The sequence below is a fragment of the Poecile atricapillus genome, chromosome 9 (genome assembly GCF_030490865.1).
Source record: "Poecile atricapillus isolate bPoeAtr1 chromosome 9, bPoeAtr1.hap1, whole genome shotgun sequence".
Classification (NCBI taxonomy): Eukaryota; Metazoa; Chordata; class Aves; order Passeriformes; family Paridae; genus Poecile; species Poecile atricapillus.
Window position 1 is genome coordinate 23,463,548 of NC_081257.1, and position 21,756 is coordinate 23,485,303.

Sequence of the window (21,756 nt, forward strand, 5' to 3'; positions counted from 1 at the left end):
TGGCCCTTAGAAAGTAATTTGGATTAATTAGAATGTCCGGGCACTTTTGCGATAAAGACATGCAGAGTAATTATCCAGTGTCCAGAATAATCTATTGAGCTTGTGAAGTTTAACTCTGAAAATTATTCTCCCCTAAGTATTCGTCTTTCTGACTGTATTTCTGTTATTAAATTTGTTTTCCCACAAGTTAGATAAGAAGAAATGTAATTATTTAGCTGGCAAGCTCAATGTTGAGGTGAAGAAAACCAGTGAAGGTAGAAGTGTGATTGCCTTGTGTTTTTTCCCGTAATAATGCAGAAATATTTAGATATCTGTAGAATTACACGGTGATGATGCACTTTGTAAAAGGCCAGAGATGAAATATAAGGGAATAAAAGGTATAGATATTCACTAGAACTTCATTATACCCTATCACTCTTGGATATGTAGTGGGAGAAATGTCAAATGCAGATTTCTCCCATAATTGCAATCAATTCTCCCTCACATCTCTCCTCACTGCGTTTTCTCACTCTCCTTTATACCCAAGTCTGTGTCCTGAAGGACCTTGTTCTGTTTCTGATGCTCAGAGGACACAACAGGCCTTTTTACTTGTGATAATGTTTATTTTGGATTAAAGAAAATATGAAATCAAAGGCAGGCTAAATATAATCCCTCAGTGTCCCTGGTGAAAGCATCCCCACGCCCGGGTCAGCCGTGCCTCCCACACCTTCTGAGGGAATGTGAAATGCCGGGGATTCAAAGGAGGAAATGTTTGACCTTGCAGATGATGGAACACTTTGTCCTCTCTGAGCAGCCCCTGCCTCTCCCTCGCTGCAGGGGAGACCTGGAGGAGGCCAGGGAAGGGAATGGGGCTGGAGAACTCCTGAGGGAGCTGGGAAAGGAGCTCAGCCTGGAGAAGAGGAGGATCCAGAGGGATCTTTTCCCTCTCTGGAGTTCCCTGCCAGGAGGGGACAGCCATGGGATCGGGCTCTGCTCCCAGGGAACAGGGACAGGAGGAGAGGAACAGCCTCAGGCTGGGCTGGGGAGGGCCAGGTTGAAAATCAGGAGCAATTTCTCCATGGAAAGGGCTGTGCAGCCCTGGCACTGCTGCCCAGGGAGGAGCTGGGGTCCCCATCCATGGGGAGATGTGGATGTGGCACTCGGGGACACCGGGCAGCGCTGGCTGGAAGGGTTGGACTCAACCTTGGAGGGTTTTTCCAGCCCAATAACTCATTCCTGGTGGAGTCCCTGCTGCAGCAGGTGGTACCTGAGGCTGGAGAGAGCCAGGCAGAATTGCCAGGGCTGTGCAGGAGAGGGGAGCTCCTGGAGGGGCTGCAGCAGCAGCAATGCAGCAATGCAACAATGCAGCCTGAGCTGGGCCAAAGCATCCTTCAGCTGGGAACACCTTTGTGCTGTTTGCTGCAACTGCATGCAGGAATTCCCTGTGGGATGTGGGGGTGAGGAGGCACTGGATGTGAGGATGAGGATGCACTGGATGTGAGGAGGCACTGGATGTGAGGATGAGGAGGCACTGGATGTGAGGATGCCCTGGATGTGAGGATGAGGAGGCACTGGATGTGAGGATGAGGATGCACTGGATGTGAGGAGGCACTGGATGTGAGGATCAGGATGCACTGGATGTGAGGATGAGGAGGCACTGGATGTGAGGATGAGGAGGCACTGGATGTGAGGATGAGGAGGCACTGGATGTGAGGATGAGGATGCACTGGATGTGAGGAGGCACTGGATGTGAGGATGAGGAGGCACTGGATGTGAGGATGAGGATGCACTGGATGTGAGGAGGCACTGGATGTGAGGATGAGGAGGCACTGGATGTGAGGATGAGGAGGCACTGGATGTGAGGATGAGGAGGCACTGGATGTGAGGATGCACTGGATGTGAGGAAGCACTGGATGTGAGGATGAGGATGCACTGGATGTGAGGAGGCACTGGATGTGAGGGTGAGGAAGCACTGGATGTGAGGATGAGGAGGCACTGGATGTGAGGATGCACTGGATGTGAGGAAGCACTGGATGTGAGGATGAGGATGCACTGGATGTGAGGATGAGGAGGCACTGGATGTGAGGATGAGGAGGCACTGGATGTGAGGATGAGGAGGCACTGGATGTGAGGATGAGGAGGCACTGGATGTGAGGAAGCACTGGATGTGAGGATGAGGATGCACTGGATGTGAGGAGGCACTGGATGTGAGGGTGAGGAAGCACTGGATGTGAGGATGAGGATGCACTGGATGTGAGGATGAGGAGGCACTGGATGTGAGGATGAGGAGGCACTGGATGTGAGGATGAGGAGGCACTGGATGTGAGGATGAGGAGGCACTGGATGTGAGGATGAGGAGGCACTGGATGTGAGGATGAGGAGGCACTGGATGTGAGGATGAGGAGGCACTGGATGTGAGGATGAGGAGGCACTGGATGTGAGGATGAGGAGGCACTGGATGTGAGGATCAGGAGATAAGAACACCCAGCTGGGCCCTTGCTCTTGTACAGTGTTTTTCTTTTCCTGGCTGTTGTTGCAATTTAGTACATCTTAGATCTCTGCAATGCTGTTCTGGGTTTCATAATGTAGAAGAAGATGATTTGTGTTGGTAGAAAGAGGAAAATAAAGAATGGATGATTGAGATTTTATCATTTAGACCGTGCCATGTCTCTGGAATCAGTTCACACCAGGAGGTCACACTGGCCTGTCCAGGCAGACCCAGGCCAGTCTGTGTGTCCTGATGGCAGCTGCAGACACTGTGTGGTGGCCAGGCTGGCAGTCAGCAGCTGGGACAGGGGTCTGGCCCCCTGTCCCCAGCCCTGTGCAGTGTGTCCCTGCCTGGCAGCGCCTGGGGGTCACAGCTCTGTCAGGATTCATCTCCTGACATCACCAGGACACAGCCATGCTGCTCCCAACAGGGCAGGCTGAGCAGGTTTGTGGCTCTGCTCATAAATTTGGATTAATTTTCCAGCTCTGGGTTGGTCATCTGCAGCTGGAGTTACGTAAGCAGGTCCCAGCCTGAGCTTGGCTGCAGGGTGTGAGGAGACCTGGGGGGAAGGAGGAGGTGGAACCTGTTGAGGCTCAGGTGTGAGTGACCAGGGCTGCAGGGAGGTCAGACAGCAGCTTACACATATTCTTTATAATTCACAGCTTTCCTCTTGCCTCGAGCTTTTCATAAAGTGCCAATCCAAACCAAGACAGTTTAAGCTCAAGCAGAACCGTTCAGTCAGCCAGTGTGTGAGCACATTAAAAACCCAGGGGTTTTCATTATTTGACACATTTTTAAATTCAAAAATACTTCCAATATTGCATGGAGGGAAATGAGCTCCAGAAACCCTGTTTAAAACATCATTTACTGCTTGAAAGGCAGCTGGTACCCTTGGGGTGTTAGAGGATCCGGAGGGGAGCTGGAGGAGATCACATTATCTGAGCCTCTCCCTGGATGTGAGGCCACTCTGAGACAATTTAATGAGAACAGACCCTACTTTTGGAATGGAAGTTGTTCACAGGAACTTGGGTTTGCTCACTGTGGTATTGAGCTGCTTGCCCAAAGTTTAGCTGTACACTGAAATTAGAAATAACCACTTAATGTAGCTAAATCTGTATTGCCAGATTTTGGATGTGTTACTCTGTCAGGGCACAAAGGCTTTATTCTCCTTGGCTGCCAGACTCTTGGCTATATTGAAAATTTAGGAATAAATATTCAAATCACAGCCTTATTTTCCATGACCTAACCATGGATGCTGTCCTAGAAATGCAATTATGAGATGTGCTCGAATCCGAGCTCGACAGCTCTCATTTAGCCCAATAACTCAGCTCGCAGGGATGATTGTTTCCCCTTGTACCACGCTGCAATTTGTTTCTGCTGGGCTGGGTTTGGGTGTCTGTGTTTGTGGATTACTTTCACAAAACTGTGTTCTGCCACCAAGAACATTTTCTGCCTCAGCCTCGCTGCTGAATAAGTCGTTACTGGTGTTGTCTTTATCGGGCTACTTTCAAAATCAATGAGATTTATACTTGCAGATTAAAAACCTTTTAAAATATGCATAGACAATATAAGGTTCAATTATCTGTTTGGGATGAATGGAGCGATGTGTACACATAAATAAAACATAAAAGCTCCTTCACACTGTTTATATTCTGCTTCTGACTTATTTTCAAAGGGCTGGAATTGGTGAGTCTGTGTTTGGATGTGGGAGCTCCAATCACTGCGGGAATGTTTGTGCCTCTGTGTGTGCTGGGTGTCCATCCATCGGCTCTCTGTGAGCACAGCCTGGCTTCCCAGCTCCTGGGAATGCAGGCAGGGATGTGGGAATGCTGCACGAGGAAGGAGCCAGTGCCAGCAGCCCCAGAACTGAGGCTGTGAGCCCTGAGTCTGTGCTCAGCACTTTGGAGGGTGACAGGAGCCCTTCTGAGGATGCCCTGACTGCTGTGAATCTGAACACCAGAGGAACGGGGATATTTTGGTGTCTAGAGCTTGCAGGGTGTGCTCAGGCCATGGGAGAGGCAGACAAGCCCTTCCTCTGCCCCACTGTGCATAGAACAGACACAAAATCCCAGATTGGTTTGGGCTGGAAGGACCTCAAATCCCCCCCAGTGCCCCCCAGCCATGGCAGGGACACCTCCCACTGTCCCAGGGACACCTCCCACTGTCCCAGGGTCACCCCCACTGTCCCAGGGTCACCTCCCACTGTCCCAGGGACACCTCCCACTGTCCCAGGGACACCTCCCACTGTCCCAGGGTCACCCCCACTGTCCCAGGGTCACCTCCCACTGTCCCAGGGACACCTCCCACTGTCCCAGGGACACCTCCCCCTGTCCCAGGGACACCTCCCACTGTCCCAGGTGCTCCAGCCCCAATGTCCAGCCTGGCCTTGGGCACTGCCAGGGATCCAGGGGCAGCCCCAGCTGCTCTGGGCTCCTGCCCACCCTGCCAGGAACAATTCCTGCCCCAAATCCCATCTAAATCTGCCTCAGCTTAAAGCCATTCCCTGTGTTCTGTCAAGGACATGGGGATGGAGGGAGCAACACAAGGACGAGACTTTCCATGTGTGACATAGAAAATCCTGATACCAGCCCTTCCAAAACAGGACCCAAGTTCCTCTCCATTCCCAAATTCTCCATTCCCAAGCTCCTGAGGGTGCTGGATAACCATTAATCTTGCTCTTAGCAGTGGGCTGCAAATACAGCTGCAGTTTTGCATTTTCAGCACCAGTTCTTTTGTTTCCTGTAGTGTTTGGTGGCCAGACCTTGGTTTGTTCCCTTCTAAATGGCGTTGTCTGTTCTGTCTGCTGGAGGGGGTGCTTGTGCTTCCCCAGGCTGGGCTAAGAGTCAACAACCCCTGAGGCAGACCCAGCACAAGCTCAGAGCACACAGAGCTCTCTCTTTTCAGCTTCTTCCTTCCCTCCTCCATTCAATATCTCTGTGCTGGTGGGATCAGAGTGCCAGAGCATCCTGTGTGTTATTTGGAGGCTGAGCAGAGCCTTGCTGCAGAAGCAGCCTGGCTGCAGCATCTGATCCCAAAAGTGTCCCCACGAAAGGGCTGCAGGGTCCCCGTGCTCTCATCACCTTACATCAGTTCAGCTCAAAATTGCCTTGAAGAGTTGGCTCCTAACAGCCACGATCCTTTGAAGCTTTGTTAAGATTTCAAATTGCCTCTAGCAAAGTTCCATCTATTAGCTCAGTATCAGTGTGCAGCTCTCAGTCCAGCAGGGCTGGAGTGAAACTCTGAAGATCTGTGCAGTCTTGCATTGCGGTGGATGGGCCATCAGCAGCGATGTTCCAACTGATGTATCCTAGGAGGAATATTCTACCCAGAGCTGTGCAATCCAATGTGCTGTGCTGCTCATAGCTCATCCCCAGCATCTGCAAACCAGGAAGGCTTTATTGCCCTGCTGCTTTATGGGCAGGCCAGCTAAAATTCTTAACAAGCTGAATATTTCACTTTAAAATAGCGAATGGGGAAGTGTCATACTTGTACCTGTGCCTTTGCCTTGAGTATCAATAATCCCTCTGGTGCAGGAGATAAATCCTCTTTGGGGATGGGAGAGGTTCTGTGTTCCTGGGGGTGTTTCTGGTGGCTCCTGTGTGTCAGGGAGGGTGGCCCCAGTTCTGTGCCTTGTCCTGCCTGCCCAGGGCTGGGAGGGCTGGTTCAGGAGCCTCCCCTCCAGAAGAGTGGCTGTAGATCAAGGGCTTAGAAATGGTAATTAACAATGATCAATTAGATTTCTGCCCCGATATTATTGAATCACAGTGCAGATAAACCATGAGAAATTCAAATAGAAATAATATAAATACCAGTTAATTTTACTTCTGAGAAGTGCTCGCTCAGGATCTTCATGATTACATAAACACAGCTTTATTCACAAAGAGGAATTTGCACACACAAATTAGGCAAGTGTGTATCTGAAACTCTTTCTCCGTGTCAGTAGAAATTCAAATACTGCTTTCTGGATGTGTTTTTCCAGGAGTGATTTAGCCAGAGTGAGTCCCAAGGTATGGCAATTTACTGGAGCAATTAGCAGCTGAGATGCTGAGGGCTGTGCTGGCAAACACAAACGATACCTGCACACGGGGATGTTTTTGCAGTGCTGATTTTGGTGTGCTGGAGCACGGTGAGGAGGGGATGGAGAGGAGCACACGCTGCCTGTGCTGCCCAGAGAGCAGCTGTGCATGGCCCTGTCCTTGGGGCAGCTCCATTCCTCCTGGGCATCACCTATTTCTGAGCCATGTCAGCACAGCCAGGCTGCTCTGTGCCCTCCCAGGTGCTCTATTTCTGTCTCAGCCGTGCCCTGGGAGCTCTGCTGCCCGCCACAGCTCCTCCTCAGCTCCCTGAGAGTTATTTTTAAGTAGTGGGGATGTTTTGAACTGGTTCACAGGCACAGCTCAAAGGAGCTGGACTCTAAAGGATGCTTTTTGCCAGTGGCAAAGAATCACAGAGCCCCACACTGGGTTGGTTGGAAGAGACCTTAAAGCCCATCCGGTGCCACCCCTGCCACCCACCCCTTCCACTGCCCCAGGGTCCTCCAAACCCCGTTCAGCCTAGCCCTGGCCACTGCCAGGGATGGAAAAGAAAGCATTTTAGTAAATAACTCATCCCTGAGAAGGTAAAAATGGCTGAGTCTTAATCCCCAGTATGTGAACTTGTTGAGACAGGAGTGCTGTCCTTGTTTATTCAAGGACAGTTTTAGCTCCAGCTTCAGAAGAGGGTGAGATGTTTATTTTTGTGCTGTGACTAATTTTCATTTCAATGTTGGGTCCTTGTTCCAAGTCAGGTTCTTCAAGTCCAAGGTTCTTTTAACATTTAAAAGCTAAGAAATCACCCCCTGTTTTTCTATAAAAAACCAATCTATGCCATAAACTCATCACTGTCACAAGCAGGCCTTGGTCCAGGCACAGGTCATCAAGATGAAATACAGGATATCTCATATTTATGGACACATCTCATTTTACTGAGTGTTTATGATCTTTTTTCCTGCTTTCTGAGCTGATGAAGTGCTCCCATGAGCCATGTGGACAGTACTAATTGCTGTAATTATTGTCCCTTAATTGCTACAATTATTTTTTTAGGAGTACTTTCCCTAGAAAAGGAAGCAGGAAAGACCTTGCAGATATGGAGGAGACTCCCAGCCTGCCAATATCACTCAGGATGTCTCTCCACCTTAGAGCCATGATAGTTGTGGTGGGATGAGGATTGATTTGTGTGCCTGGAAATGGGCTCTTTTCAGGTTTGAAATTAATTTAAAAGAAATGTGTTCAATTAGAAAGGCAGTTGTTTGAGAAACCCAAAGTAGCTTTGGGAGTGTTTGTTTCAGCAATGGGTTCCATCCATAATAATAATAATAATAATGGTCATGAGGAGCTGGGAATTTTAAAAGGTGCTGCTGAGCTGCACCATGGCTGTTTAATCCTAATTCTGGTCAAGGAGTGGGAGCTGGAGCTCAGCCAGCCTGGGAGGATTGGTGGAAAGATCCAATGTGGATAAAAGCAAAATTCAGCTTCATGAATCATTTCCAGGTCTATTTTCTTAGTGTTCCTTTCCTTGCTCAGAAATATTTGCTGTTGATCCCAAAATGGACTTGCATGAAAACTTTACTAATTGTTCTTCCTCACTTTCTCATTGGCAACATTCGGTTTTTGACTGTCAAAGCCACCTCTGTACCCACAGTGAAGTGCGCAGTGAGGATGAGTGCTGAATCCTGATGGTGATAAGGAGGGACCATCATCGAGGTGCTTTAGCAGGGTTTGTTCTCACCCTGCCCAGCCACTCCCAGCTCTTTCAGGAGCCCTGCAGCAAAGCTTGCAGCAATATTTGTTTTCCTGTGCACCCTGCAGGGCAGGTGCTGGCGGCTGGGTGCCCTGGGAGGATCCTGCCCGCAGGGTTTGGTGTGGCAGGGCTGGCCAGGAGGGGAGCAGCAGGCAGGGATGTTCTTTGTGCTGTGTCCCCTTCCCTGGGGGCTGGGGACACCTCCTCGCTCCTGAGGAAATGCACAACTCCAGTTCCAGCCGCTGGAGAGCAGCGGGAAGAGCTGTTCCCGTTACCTTTGCAAGCTCTGATCTCATTTAGTGTACTGGGGAAAGTTCCATGGAATCACAGCATGGTTTGGGCTCCAAGGGAGCTTGAAGGTCTGTTCAACCCCCTGCCAAGGACAGGGACAGCTCCCCTTGCACATCTCGGATATTCTAGAACTTCCTGGCGGATTCCTTCCTGCTCAGAAGGCGGAGTGAGAATGAGAAGAGTCTGGAGGGGTTTTGCCCAGAGAAAACAGCCAGGGAGAGACTTCAGGTAACTTGAGCTGGAGACAGGGGAAGCAATTCTGTGCTGCTCAGGATGCTGGAGCTGTTTGTTGTGCAGTTTGAGATGTGGATGGGAACAAAGGGGAGCTGTGCTAACTGAGGATTACATCCTGATGCATTTCTACAGAAATAAAACTGAGCCCTGAACAGGTCCCAGGCTGTTACTCGTCCATCAGTTCACACCAGGCTTTTGCAGCGGGGTGCAGGCTTCAGGCAGCTCATTTTGTGAACATGTGTTTTTGGGAGGGATTTGCAGGCTTTGGAGCCTGACACTGCCCTGCCAGCTATGATGGGTTCAAGAGGCTCTGCCAGAGCAGGACGAGGTTTCCCTATTGCCAGGAAACCATATCAATAAAATTTAATAGGAAATGGAAAGTAAAAATGCAGCAAACTGTGATCTTAATATTGCCCCGGAAGGAGCTCATTAATATCCCAACGGGTGCACTCCTGCATTCTCTTAATTGCTCAAGGTCCTCAGGAAAATTGTCTTTTCTGGAGTTTCCTGGCTGCTGTCAGTGGTGAGGTTCAGGTGCGGCATTTCCATCATCCTTTGGTGGGTGCCTGGGGCAGAGGGACAGGCAGGCAGGCTTTGGAGCTCTGCAGCCTCAGGGAGGGGGGGTTTGTGCTCTGGCAATGGGGTTTGTGTGCTCCAGGATGAGACACAAGGCTCTGGTGAGCAGCTCAAACATTCTGTCATTTCTTGGCAAAAAGGGTGTGTTGAACAGGGAGAGGAGGAGGACATGGGATCGGATAATAATACACAGCCAGTCTGAAATGAGACATTGGGACAGCAAGTTGGTGTTTCAGTGGGGTTGTGCTGTTCCAAAGCTCTGCTGGGGGATGTCAGATGGTGGAAGGAGAGGCTGAGGAGACTCGTTGCTCCCTGGAGTGTTTGTGCTGCTGCTCCTGCTGCAGCTGCTCTCAAACAGGAGCTGCTTTGCAGGCGAGACAACAAGTGTGACCCAGAGACAGCTCGTCATTAGCCGGAGAAAATGAAACAAATGAAGAATAATGGTCAATGTTAGAAATAAATTAACATTAATTAATCACTGACTAAGACAATGTTCCCAGCATTAATCATTCCCCCTTGCTGTAATCAGAACATCAAGCAGGCAAACCACATGTGGAACTCTGAGCGTGGTGTTTGCCAGGGTCCTGTGAAAACGGGGACCTGGGGAAAATCTGCTCCCCACATGGGTGAAATGATCCCTGGTTGGGTCAGTGAAATGCTCCTTCAGTGGGTCAGTGAAATGATCCCTCAGTGGGTCAGTGAAATGATCCCTGGTTGGGTCAGTGAAATGATCCCTTGGTGGGTCAGTGAAATGATCCCTCAGTGGTCACTGAAATGATCCCTGGTTGGGTCAGTGAAATGATCCTTCAGTGGGTCAGTGAAATGATCCCTGGTTGGGTCAGTGAAATGATCCCTGGTTGGGTCAGTGAAATGATCCCTCAGTGGGTCAGTGAAATGATCCCTCAGTGGGTCAGTGAAATGATCCCTCAGTGGGTCAGTGAAATGATCCCTTGGTGGGTCAGTGAAATGCTCCTTCAGTGGTCAGTGAAATGATCCCTGGTTGGGTCAGTGAAATGATCCCTCAGTGGGACACTGAAATGATCCCTCAGTGGGTCACTGAAATGATGCCTCAGTGGGTCAGTGAAATAATCCCTCAGTGGTCAGTGAAATAATCCCTCAGTGGTCACTGAAATGATCCCTGGTTGGGTCAGTGAAATGATCCCTGGTTGGGTCAGTGAAATGATCCCTGGTTGGGTCAGTGAAATGATCCCTCAGTGGGTCAGTGAAATGATCCCTCAGTGGGTCAGTGAAATGATCCCTCAGTGGGTCAGTGAAATGATCTCTCAGTGGGTCAGTGAAATGATCCCTGGTTGGGTCAGTGAGATGATCCCTGGTTGGGTCACTGAAATGATCCCTCAGTGGGTCAGTGAGATGATCCTTCAGTGGTCACTGAAATGATCCCTCAGTGGGTCACTGAAATGATCCCTCAGTGGTCAGTGAGATGATCCTTCAGTGGGTCAGTGAGATGATCCCTCAGTGGTCACTGAAATGATCCCTCAGTGGGTCAGTGAAATGATCCCTCAGTGGTCAGTGAAATGATCCCTCAGTGGTCACTGAAATGATCCCTCAGTGGGTCAGTGAGATGATCCCTGGTTGGGTCACTGAAATGATCCCTCAGTGGTCAGTGAAATGATCCCTCAGTGGTCAGTGAAATGATCCTTCAGTGGGTCAGTGAAATGATCCCTCAGTGGTCAGTGAAATGATCCCTCAGTGGTCACTGTGAGATGCTCCCTCCCCTGGCAGCTCCTGGGTGTCCTTCAGAAAGCTCCAGCTCAGCTCTCGCTGTGCTGCTGGACAAGGGCAGCCGGGGAAGGGCCAGGAGATCAGCGGGGTCCCCTGGGCTTTGTGCATCACAGCCCTTCTCCAAGCTGCTGGAGCCTTTGGAAAGCACTCCGTGATTCTCTGCAGCTTTTTCATGTGTCAGAACAGAAAATGGGGAAAATGTGATGGGAGAGAAATCTTGCTTCTTTCAACTCCAGTTTGGAATTGATGACAAAAAACAGATTTTACCAAAATGAAAGAAAAATATAACGGCACAGAGACAGAAACTATTTACCTGGATAACCAAAAACCCCTCAACAATCTGATTTAAAACTCTCTGGCTGTGCCTGAGCCCTGCCCACCCTCTCTGCACAGGGACACGGTGGGCAGGAGCAGCCCAGCCTGGCCCAGGGGCTCTGTGAGCTGCACAATCTGTTGTTATTTCTGAGTGCACTCTGTGCTGGCAGGGCTGGGGGTGCCTGCCTGGGGCTCCCTGCTGGGCAGCAGTTGGATTTTAGCTGATGCTGGTGCCCAGTTTGGCTGCTGGGATGCTGCTGGTGTGCATGGGGAGCTGGGCAGAGGACAAGGTGCCTTTTGCAGGGGTGTGCAGTGTGCTCTGACACGCTGGGCAGGGGGGTTCTGCTGCCTGCAGCCCCTGCCACAGCCACTGAAGGACTCTCCTCCCTGTGTTTAAACAAAACGGGAGAAAAATTCTACTTGGCATATAGATATATATATAACTTTATGTTGCTTTTACATAGCCTGTTAGAAACACCGGTAAAACCCCTAATATCTGCTTTTTATACTCCAAGTGATTGAAGCAGCCAGCAGTAGTTAATATTTTATGAACAGTGGAAAAAGATTTAAAATCCAAAAAGTCTCCTTAGGAGTATAAGCAATGCAGCAAATTCTATAGGAGCTCTGGTCATTGTAAAAGTGCAGAAAGTGCTCCTTTTGATTTTTAGTTGAAAAAGCAGTTGTTGGCAAGTTGGAATACAAAGAGATGCCACAGATAGAAGCTGATCTTCCAGCCTGACTTTTCTGCTAGCTGCAAGCAGCAGCCCCTGGCCGTGCCAGCTGTGCCCCGTGGGTGCTGTGACAGGGGGTGCCCACCCAAAGGGCAGCAGGACAGCAGGACAGCAGGACAGCAGGACAGCAGGACAGACAAATCCCAGCTTCCCTGGGTTTGGTGGCCAGGCTGCCCAGCAGTTCTGTGCCCCAGCAGCTGGGGTGAGGGAGCCTGGGAGGGAGCTCAGGCTCGGGTGGGATTGTTGGGGTGTCTGGAAGGGCCTGGGGGTCCCTTCCAGCTCCGGAGCTTCGCTGGGTCCGTGAGATTCTGTGTTTGTTCAGGGTGAACAGCAGCTCTTGGGGTAGTGAATAATTTTTCCATGCAAAGTTCATTTCTCTCTTCACTCTCCTGGCTCTCCAGCAGCACTTTTGCTTCTGGTCTCTGCTTTTCCTGTGCTGTGGGGGTTGCAAGTGCCTGTGCAGATATAATGTGAATTCTGGGGAAATCTGCTCTCCTCTTCCTTCCCCTGCTCTCTCTGGAGCCAAGGCTGCTGATCCTGGGGCAGCACAATGGTTATTTTTCTGAGGAGGCAGGAGAGCTGATAAATACTTGTGGAATGATAAATACTTGTGGAGTGCTATGCAGAGACCAAATGTGAGAGTGCAGGAGGTGCTTGTGGTGAGGCAGCAAGTGCTGCCCTTTGCTCAGAGCCCTGAGCAGTTTTATCCCATTAAATAGGATCGTGTTTGTGTGCATTGCAAATCTCTCCTCTCCCCTCGTGGCCTCTCAAGTGAGAGTTGTGGCAGGGTCCTTCGTTTAAGGAGCGGTCCCAGACCATAACTCAAGTGATTGCATAATGGGCTTGGGGATTGATGTCCTGTCAGCTCAGGGGCTGCTCAGGGGCCTTTGTTGCCACGGGAAAAACAGCCCTGAGCACTGCTCTGGTCTCTCTGTTATTAAAGTCACTGCCAGGCTCCTCCACACTCTGCTGAGAGCAGGAAAAGCAGGGGCTGCTGTGTTGGGACAGAGCTGAATCACGTCCAGGCTGTGTCTGTGGGACTGAGGTGTTGTGCTCAGCAACCTTCACACTGTTCTTCATCAGAAGGAATCAAAACTAAACCTCCTCTAAGCCTGGAGCCTTCATCCTCCAAAGGCTGAGGAAGGGTGTCCCTGGCTTTCAGCCAGTGCTGGCAGGTGTAGAGTTAACTCACTTTACCAGGATCCCAAATCCTGGTAAAGCCAGGACACCCAGCCAAGGGCAGTGAGTGATTCAAATGGTTTCTGTGCTGTATTTGATTGCCTGAAGGGAAGGAGTGATGGATGTGCACATACAGAGTTGCCTTCAATCGATTCACAGTTTTTATTTGGGTAACTTGAAGCCAATGAAAGGATTGTTCCTTTGGCTTGTACGTTGTAAAGGAACGTGCTGGAGAAATGCAGCTGGATACAGCAAAGCCGAAGCTCAGCTGAGGCCAGCTGCTGCTGCTGCTGCTGCTGCAAGAAGTGCCATGAGTATGTGAATGTGTGTATTTATCAGAAATTGTTTTTTTCTACAGATCCCACAAATCAGTTATGCCTCAACTGCACCAGAGTTGAGCGATGACAGGCGCTATGATTTCTTCTCACGGGTGGTTCCTCCAGATTCCTTCCAAGCACAAGCAATGGTGGACATTGTGAAAGCTTTGGGATGGAATTATGTATCCACTTTGGCATCTGAAGGGAATTATGGAGAAAAAGGAGTCGAGTCCTTCATGCAAATTTCCAGAGAGGCAGGTAGGCAACGCCCGTCCTCCCTCCAGAAAGCGCTGTCATGAATGTCGTGTTGTACCAAATGTGATCGTGTTTTTCCAGAGCTGATATTTGATTCTAAAGTTGCTCCAGTTCCTTGCAATGCTCTGCAATGGCTCCTGGATATTGTGGTTCCTGAACTGCTTGTGGAATTTCAGAGAGTGGGAGCCCTCAGTGGTTTTCAGTCATTTCTGGGGAAAACAGAAATCCTTGAGTTGTACCGAGCTCCTCTTGCTGCACTGGCTGAGGTTTTCTTGTGCTGGCATGGGGAGAAGGCAGGTTTGGAAAGCTTTTGTGTCTCCACAGGCTGGAATTGTGCTGTGAGCTGTCTCTGGCCTGTGGCACCGCTGGTGCCCAGCTCTGGCTCCAGCCCCATTTGGGGTGTTTGCTCTGGAATTGCTGTGCCAATTCTGGCTCCAGCCCCATTTGGGGTGTTTGCTCTGGAATTGCTGTGCTCAGCTCTCTCTCCAGCCCCGTTTGGGGTGTTTGCTCTGGAATTGCTGTGCTCAGCTCTCTCTCCAGCCCCGTTTGGGGTGTTTGCTCTGGAATTGCTGTGCTCAGCTCCAGCTCCAGCCCCATTTGGGGTGTTTGCTCTGGAATTGCTGTGCCCAGCTCTCTCCAGCCCCATTTGAGGTGTTTGCTCTGGAATTGCTGTGCTCAGCTCCAGCTCCAGCCCCATTTGGGGTGTTTGCTCTGGAATTGCTGTGCCAATTCTGGCTCCAGTCCCATTTGGGGTGTTTGCTCTGGAATTGCTGTGCCAATTCTGGCTCCAGCCCCATTTGGGGTGTTTGCTCTGGAATTGCTGTGCCAATTCTGGCTCCAGCCCCATTTGGGGTGTTTGCTCTGGAATTGCTGTGCTCAGCTCTCTCTCCAGCCCCGTTTGGGGTGTTTGCTCTGGAATTGCTGTGCTCAGCTCCAGCTCCAGCCCCATTTGGGGTGTTTGCTCTGGAATTGCTGTGCCCAGCTCTCTCCAGCCCCATTTGAGGTGTTTGCTCTGGAATTGCTGTGCCCAGCTCTGGCTCCAGTCCCATTTGGGGTGTTTGCTCTGGAATTGCTGTGCTCAGCTCTGGCTCCAGTCCCATTTGGGGTGTTTGCTCTGGAATTGCTGTGCCCAGCTCCAGCTCCAGCCCCATTTGGGGTGTTTGCTCTGGAATTGCTGTGCCCAGCTCTCTCTCCAGCCCCATTTGGGGTGTTTGCTCTGGAATTGCTGTGCTCAGCTCCAGCTCCAGCCCCATTTGGGGTGTTTGCTCTGGAATTGCTGTGCCCAGCTCTGGCTCCAGCCCCATTTGGGGTGTTTGTTCTGGAATTGCTGTGCCCAGCTCTCTCTCCAGCCCCATTTGGGGTGTTTGCTCTGGAATTGCTGTGCCCAGCTCTCTCTCCAGCCCCATTTGGGGTGTTTGCTCTGGAATTGCTGTGCCCAGCTCTCTCTCCAGCCCCATTTGGGGTGTTTGCTCTGGAATTGCTGTGCTCAGCTCTGGCTCCAGCCCCATTTGGGGTGTTTGCTCTGGAATTGCTGTGCCAATTCTGGCTCCAGCCCCATTTGGGGTGTTTGCTCTGGAATTGCTGTGCCCATCTCAGGGCAGGGAGTTCAGAACCTTTCCCCTGAAGGTTTGGGGTTGCTGTGTGGGATGTGGAGCCAGCAGGCCCCGTGCTGTGGGATGAGACGTGCCAGACCTTGGGTGTGAGGCCTTGGCGAGCTGATTTACAATCCAGATTCGCAGGGGCTTGCAAACTGAAGTGTTTGATGATGATTCCTGTGCTGGGAAGGAAAAAGCAGCAGATGATGGAATTTGTAATTGGTGATAAATGCAAAGGCTGCGTGTGGGAGGCTCTGCTGACAGAACCCAGCAGCGTGGGCCAAGCCCTGCTGTGCTCCCCCATGGAACTCTCAGGTGTCCCACCCTGGGGCTGCCTGGATTGCCCCCAGTGAGAGCAGCAGCAGAGCCCCCAGCTCAGAGCAGCACATGGATCCCAGCCAGGGCAGGGCAGGGCAGGAGGTGCCCTGGAGCAGCTCAGGGCTCCCCATGGCCAGGGCTGGCCCCACAGCAGCAGCTGTGCCTGCAGGACAGCCCCAGCCAGATCCCAGCCTGTCCCAGGGTGGTGGATCCCTCCTGGCAGCATCTTCCAGGGAACAAGCAGGGAAAGCCACTGGGCTTAGGGGAAGAGGAGAGGGGGAGATGGAATTGTTTCTTTATGTTGGTGTCACAGAAGGAACCCACATTTGCATAAATTCCTCTGTTCCTACAAATGCATATTTATGTGGTATTAAAGCAAATGGGTTTGGATTTAATACAGCAGGAAGTGACAAATGCCAGCGCTCATTGGAATTGAAAATTGACTTTATTTGCAAATATCCACTGTTGCAAACTCATACTCCAGATGTGTTCCCTGTGTGAAGGACAGGCTCTGGCTGGAGAACAGGATCCCATTTTATGGACCTTGTGCAGAATTACATTTATTCCATGAGCTGTTGATGCAGTTGACACATAACTCAGCCTCCTGCAGCAAAAGCAAAGCCTAAAGGCAGAGCAGAGCCCTGCTGCCAGCAGCTCTGTGTGCAGGGGATGTGGGTCATGCCTGGGAGATTAAGGCACGAACAGGGATAGTGCCAAAACTCCTTCCTCACACCCTGGGATGGGAATAATCCGATCCCCGGTGCTGCTGCTGCAGCTCAGGGCTGTGCTCAGCTTCTTGTGGCACGCAGATAAAGCTCAGGTGAAGTTCTGACAGGATTTAATACCTGTCAACAAGTTCCCTGGGGGTTTCAAACACTGGGAAGTGCAGGAAGATCCTGTTGTTGGGAGGTTTAATGGATGCAGGTCCTGGTCTGGTACCTTGTGCCCTGACCTGGGGCTGGGAGCTCATTTCAGTGAGTTAAACTCGTGCTGCTTTTGGGGGGAGCTGTGCCACCGCTCCCCAGAACACCCAGATGGGCTCAGGCCCTGCACAGGGCACAGGGATGAGAGGACAGAGCCTGCAGGTGGCCCAGGGAAGGGTCAGGGTGGATATTAATGGAAACTCCTCGCAGGAGGTGCTGGCCAGCCCTGGCAGGGTGGTGGGGATCACCAGCCCTGGAAGGCTTCAGGAAAGGGCTGGAAATGTCTCCTGAGTGGGCAGGGGGAGCAGAGCCCCTGTGTGCCCCTGGGAGCAGGAGATCAGCCCAGGCTGGAGGGAATTCAGCCCAAACCTGAGACACCCAGCAGGGAGCGGTGGCTGGCAGCTCCTGGAGTGTCTGGCGTCTCACAGCCACTTTCCCTTGGCACAAAGGAAGGTTTAGTCCGTAGGTACCCACACATTTCCTGGCTTTGGCCTCAAATCTGCAGCAAGCTCATTATCCTAGAGTCAGTGTTTCATCCAAACTCGTTTCTGATCAGCCGGGATCTTAGGAAATCTGAGGATCAGTAGAAAGTGCTTCCCCTGCTTAGTTTTCAAATATGCTTTGGCATGTAAAGACTTTGCTTGATCCTCGGAGTTAATAATTCTTCACAAAGTGACTTTTATTATGAGCACTTCAAGCGAGTTTGAATATGTCATTGTGGCAGGAGATGAAGATTTGAAACATGCTCTGCAGTCTGTGGGATTAATAAATTAGGGGAATGGTCTAATTATGGGAAATCTAAAGGACAATTTCAGATTATTAATGAAACTACTGAATACTTGAATTTCAAAGATTAATTCATCTTTGATTTTTTTTAAAAGATTAATCTGTACCAGAAGGTTAATTGCTATCTGTAAGAAATATATATATTGAAGTCGTTAGCAAAAGACCACTTGAATGCCTCCTAACAGATAAATGAAAGATCTGGAGTGCATTTATGAATGTTCTGCTCTCCCCAAATGGCCATTTTCACAGCTGGCTTGGCTGCCTGTGCCGCTGCTGGGCTTTTGGTGCTCCCTCCCACAGTTTTGTGGCTCACAGGGGTGAGGATGGGCTGGAGCTGCAGGATGTGTGTCCCTCCTTCACCTCCCTCCTGCCACTGCCCAGCTCCCCGTGCTCAGCCACAGGCCTGGCTCCTGCCTCTGCACAGGGCAGGGTGGCCAAAAGGGACAACCTGGGGATGCTCTGGGCCACCAGAGGGGCTGGGGAAGGACTCTGGGGAGAGGAGCCCCTCTGTGTGTGCTGCAGGTGTGCCAGAGGGGCTGCAGGTGTGCCAGAGGGGCTGCAGGTGTGCCAAAGGGGCTGCAGGTGTGCCAAAGGGGCTGCAGGTGTGCCAGAGGGGCTGCAGGTGTGCCAAAGGGGCTGCAGGTGTGCCAAAGGGGCTGCAGGTGTGCTAAAGGGGCTGCAGGTGTGCCAAAGGGGCTGCAGGAGTGCCAAAGGGGCTGCAGGTGTGCCAGAGGGGCTGCAGGTGTGCCAAAGGGGCTGCAGGTGTGCCAGAGGGGCTGCAGCTCCTGTGCAGGCTCTGGCGTGGCTGCAGCTCCTGTGCCAGGCTCTGGCAGGGCTGCAGCTCCTGTGCAGGCTCTGGCGTGGCTGCAGCTCCTGTGCAAGCTCTGGTGTGGCTGCAGCTCCTGTGCAGGCTCTGGCAGGGCTGCAGCTCCTGTGCCAGGCTCTGGCAGGGCTGCAGCTCCTCTGCAGGCTCTGGCAGAGCTGCAGCTCCTGTGCAGGCTCTGGCAGGGCTGCAGCTCCTGTGCAGGCTCTGGCAGGGCTGCAGCTCCTGTGCCAGGCTCTGGTGTGGCTGCAGCTCCTGTGCAGGCTCTGGCAGGGCTGCAGCTCCTGTGCCAGGCTCTGGCAGGGCTGCAGCTCCTGTGCCAGGCTCTGGCAGGGCTGCAGCTCCTGTGCCAGGCTCTGGCAGGGCTGCAGCTCCTGTGCCAGGCTCTGGCAGGGCTGCAGCTCCTGTGCCAGGCTCTGGCAGGGCTGCAGCTCCTGTGCAGGCTCTGGCAGGGCTGCAGCTCCTGTGCCAGGCTCTGGCAGGGCTGCAGCTCCTGTGCCAGGCTCTGGCAGGGCTGCAGCTCCTGTGCCAGGCTCTGGTGTGGCTGCAGCTCCTGTGCAGGCTCTGGCAGGGCTGCAGCTCCAGCTGGAGGGTGGAGTGGCAATGCTGTGGTGTCACCCTGGCAGAGCAGAGCTCCAGAATCGCCTCTAAGCCCCTTCACCATGGAAAGCACAGCCCTTGTTGAACCCTCCTGATCCTCCTTGCTCCTGCCTTCACTGCAGTTTTCGGTAGCTCTCCCTGTCTGTGGTTCCTGTCCCCTGGGTGAGGTGGGAACATCTCTGTGCAGCAGGGCAGGAGCTGGCTTTGCTCAGAAACAGAAACTCCAGCCCTTCATGTGGCTCCCTGCAGGTGGAACAGGATTGTTTATGGTCCCTTTCAACCCAAACCACTCTCATTTTCAATCCTTCCTACCCTCAGAAGCAGAATCACTTCCCCAGCAGTGCTCCTGAGGAGCGTTTCTATATATAAACTTGAATTTCTTTATCTTGTTTTTCCCTTTAGCTTTGTATTTGCTACAAGCCCCCTGTGTATTCACACAGGCACAAACCTGTGTGAGACACGTTATCCTTGTCTTTAACAAGTGAAACTTGTTCCAGGGAGGTTTGGGTTGGATTTTAGGGAAGGGCTCTTCCCCCAGAGGGTGCTGGCACTGCCCAGGCTCCCAGGGAATGGGCACAGCCCCAGGAAACGCTCCCAGGGATGCCCAGGGTGGGATTTGGGGGTGTCTGTGCAGGGACAGGGGTTGGATTTTTGTTCCTGTGGGTCCCTTCCAGCTCAGGACATTCCACGGTTCTGTGTCACTCCACCAGAACCAGATGAACCATTATTTTACACTACATCACCATCTGTGCATTGAATATCATCCTCTCCAAATCCATTGGTTTCTTTACAAATTAATGGCCTACAATGAAGTGCTCATTACAGAAGTTATTTTCTCTGGGTTTGTTGTCTGCAGCAAAGGCTTTTTAAACCCTTTTACCCACCAAAAACTGAAAATGCAACTATTCCTAGAGCCTTGATACTTGTTTTCTCCCCTGACATGTGTTTCTCAGAAGATCTGACTCTTTTGCTGACTCTTTTGGGGATCTGAGTCGTGTCCTGAGGCTCCCTGACCCCTTCAGTGCTATCAGAGGTCTCTGCTCTCCCCCAGCCCTTGCTGACAGAAGCTGACACTGATGAAAGCCCAGAGCTGCTCTGTCATCCCTCAGTGATTCACACAGCGCTTTTGTAGGCTCCTCTAGGTCTGTTCTGCTGCCTGCTCTGATCCTGAATCTGCATTTTTGTAATAGAACTTAATTTTTATGCTGTCTGTTGGGAATTCCATTAGCACAAATTAGTGCTGGATAACATGAGAGAGTGAAATCACTGCTAGGAGGGAGTTGTACAACTGTGGGGTTGAGAGGAGACTGCTCTGTCTGCACATCTCAAAGGCAGTGCTGAGTCCTCGTGCCAAGTAGAAAATCCTGATTTATTTCCTTTTTGCCTTACGTTCTGATGCTGATGAAAGATCTGTGTTTTCCTCTGGACCCATTAAAGCCTTGCTGAATGCCTTTGGAGCCCTCATTGCGAGGAGCAGGCTCTTTACAGGGTACCCCAAGGTTCCAGGTGAGAAGGGAGGTGACAGCAGTGGTGGGCAGAGATTGCTCTGGCCGTGACAATAAATCCCAGGATTTGTTGATGCTTTGCACAGTGTGGGTGCTGCCCATCAGCCAGGGCTGCCCCAGCCTGGGGCTCTCACTTTAATGATAAATATCTGCTTTTTTATGGCACTTATTGACCACGTGGAGATTGCATCTCAAGGACAGAATAAAATGGAAATAGGCAATTCTTGCTGCTGAAGAAACAAGTGGCAGCGTGCTTCCAGAGCAGGAGCCCAGCTCGAACTGCAGGCACTGTGAGAGCTCTGGGGAGCAGCTGGGGACGATGGAAACTGGGGAGGAAGGGGAGGAAATGGACACAGGGATTGTTAATGTTAATTGTTAATCCTTAGCAAGCCTGAGGAGATCCCCTGGAAGTGCAGAGGCTGCTGTTTTGGGGAGGGGAAGGGGGAAAGGAGAGAGTTTGGGTTAGAGAACAATAAAAGTGAGGAGTCTGGAAAGAGCAAGAGAGGAATGAGGCTGAGGAGAGGGAAGGATGAAAAGCTGGAAGGGGATTCAGGTGCCTGGGGTTGCAAAGATTGAGCCATGGCTGGGGAAGAATATCCACAAATAAGCAAGCTTTGCCATAGAGAGTGCGCTGGAAAGTCACATTTGTTTCATCCTAAAAAAACTGATTTCAGGAGCAGAATTGACTGTAATTGTGAAAATTTAAAACCTGTAGAAGCTAAGGCAGGAATTCTTCCCAGAGTGTCTCTCTTGTGCCAAGGGCAGGAAAAGCAGGTTTCCTTGAGGTTTTTCCCGGAGCCTTTGCTCCTCAGCTGGCTCTTCCCTGCCTCCAGCCTGCCCAGAGGATCCTGAGGATCCCGAGAATCCCAGCTCTCCTCTCCTCCTGCTCTCCAGCTTTCCTGAAGGGATTTCATAAACAAACACCTGCTGCAGAGGAAGGCCCTGCTGCCCCCTTGGCTTCCCCCAGAGGACAGAAATATTGTGATCACACTGAGGATGTGTCTGCTGTGCAGGGCAGGGTGGATTTGTTGGGGCTTCACTCGGGACCAGCTCTGGGAGGGGGAAGAGATGATGGGATGCAGTCAGGGGCTCCAGTTCCCGTGTTCCAGGAGGAAATGGGGAATATTGCCTCACTTTGTGCTCCCATACTTCACAGAGCCTTTTCCCTTTGTGCTAATGCAGGAACAGCTCTCCCAGCCCCGGGGGAGTAGCAGCACTTAAATAATTCGGAGATGCCTCTTCCATCACATCCTCCCCTGCCTCCTTCATTCCTCACCCTTCCCCATTCAGCTGAGGATGACAAACACCCCAAGCCCTCCA

General features: G+C 51.4%; 1 protein-coding gene across 3 annotated transcripts in view; it reads left to right on the forward strand.

Moving 5' to 3' along the window:
- Positions 1 to 21,756, forward strand: part of GRM7 (glutamate metabotropic receptor 7) — a 236,553-nt gene that overhangs the window by 69,507 nt on the left and 145,290 nt on the right. For all 3 annotated transcript variants that reach the window (XM_058844701.1, XM_058844700.1, XM_058844702.1), the window contains exon 2: positions 13,673 to 13,889. In XM_058844701.1, coding sequence (XP_058700684.1) covers positions 13,673 to 13,889 — 217 coding nt within the window. The remainder of the gene's footprint in view (positions 1 to 13,672; positions 13,890 to 21,756) is intronic.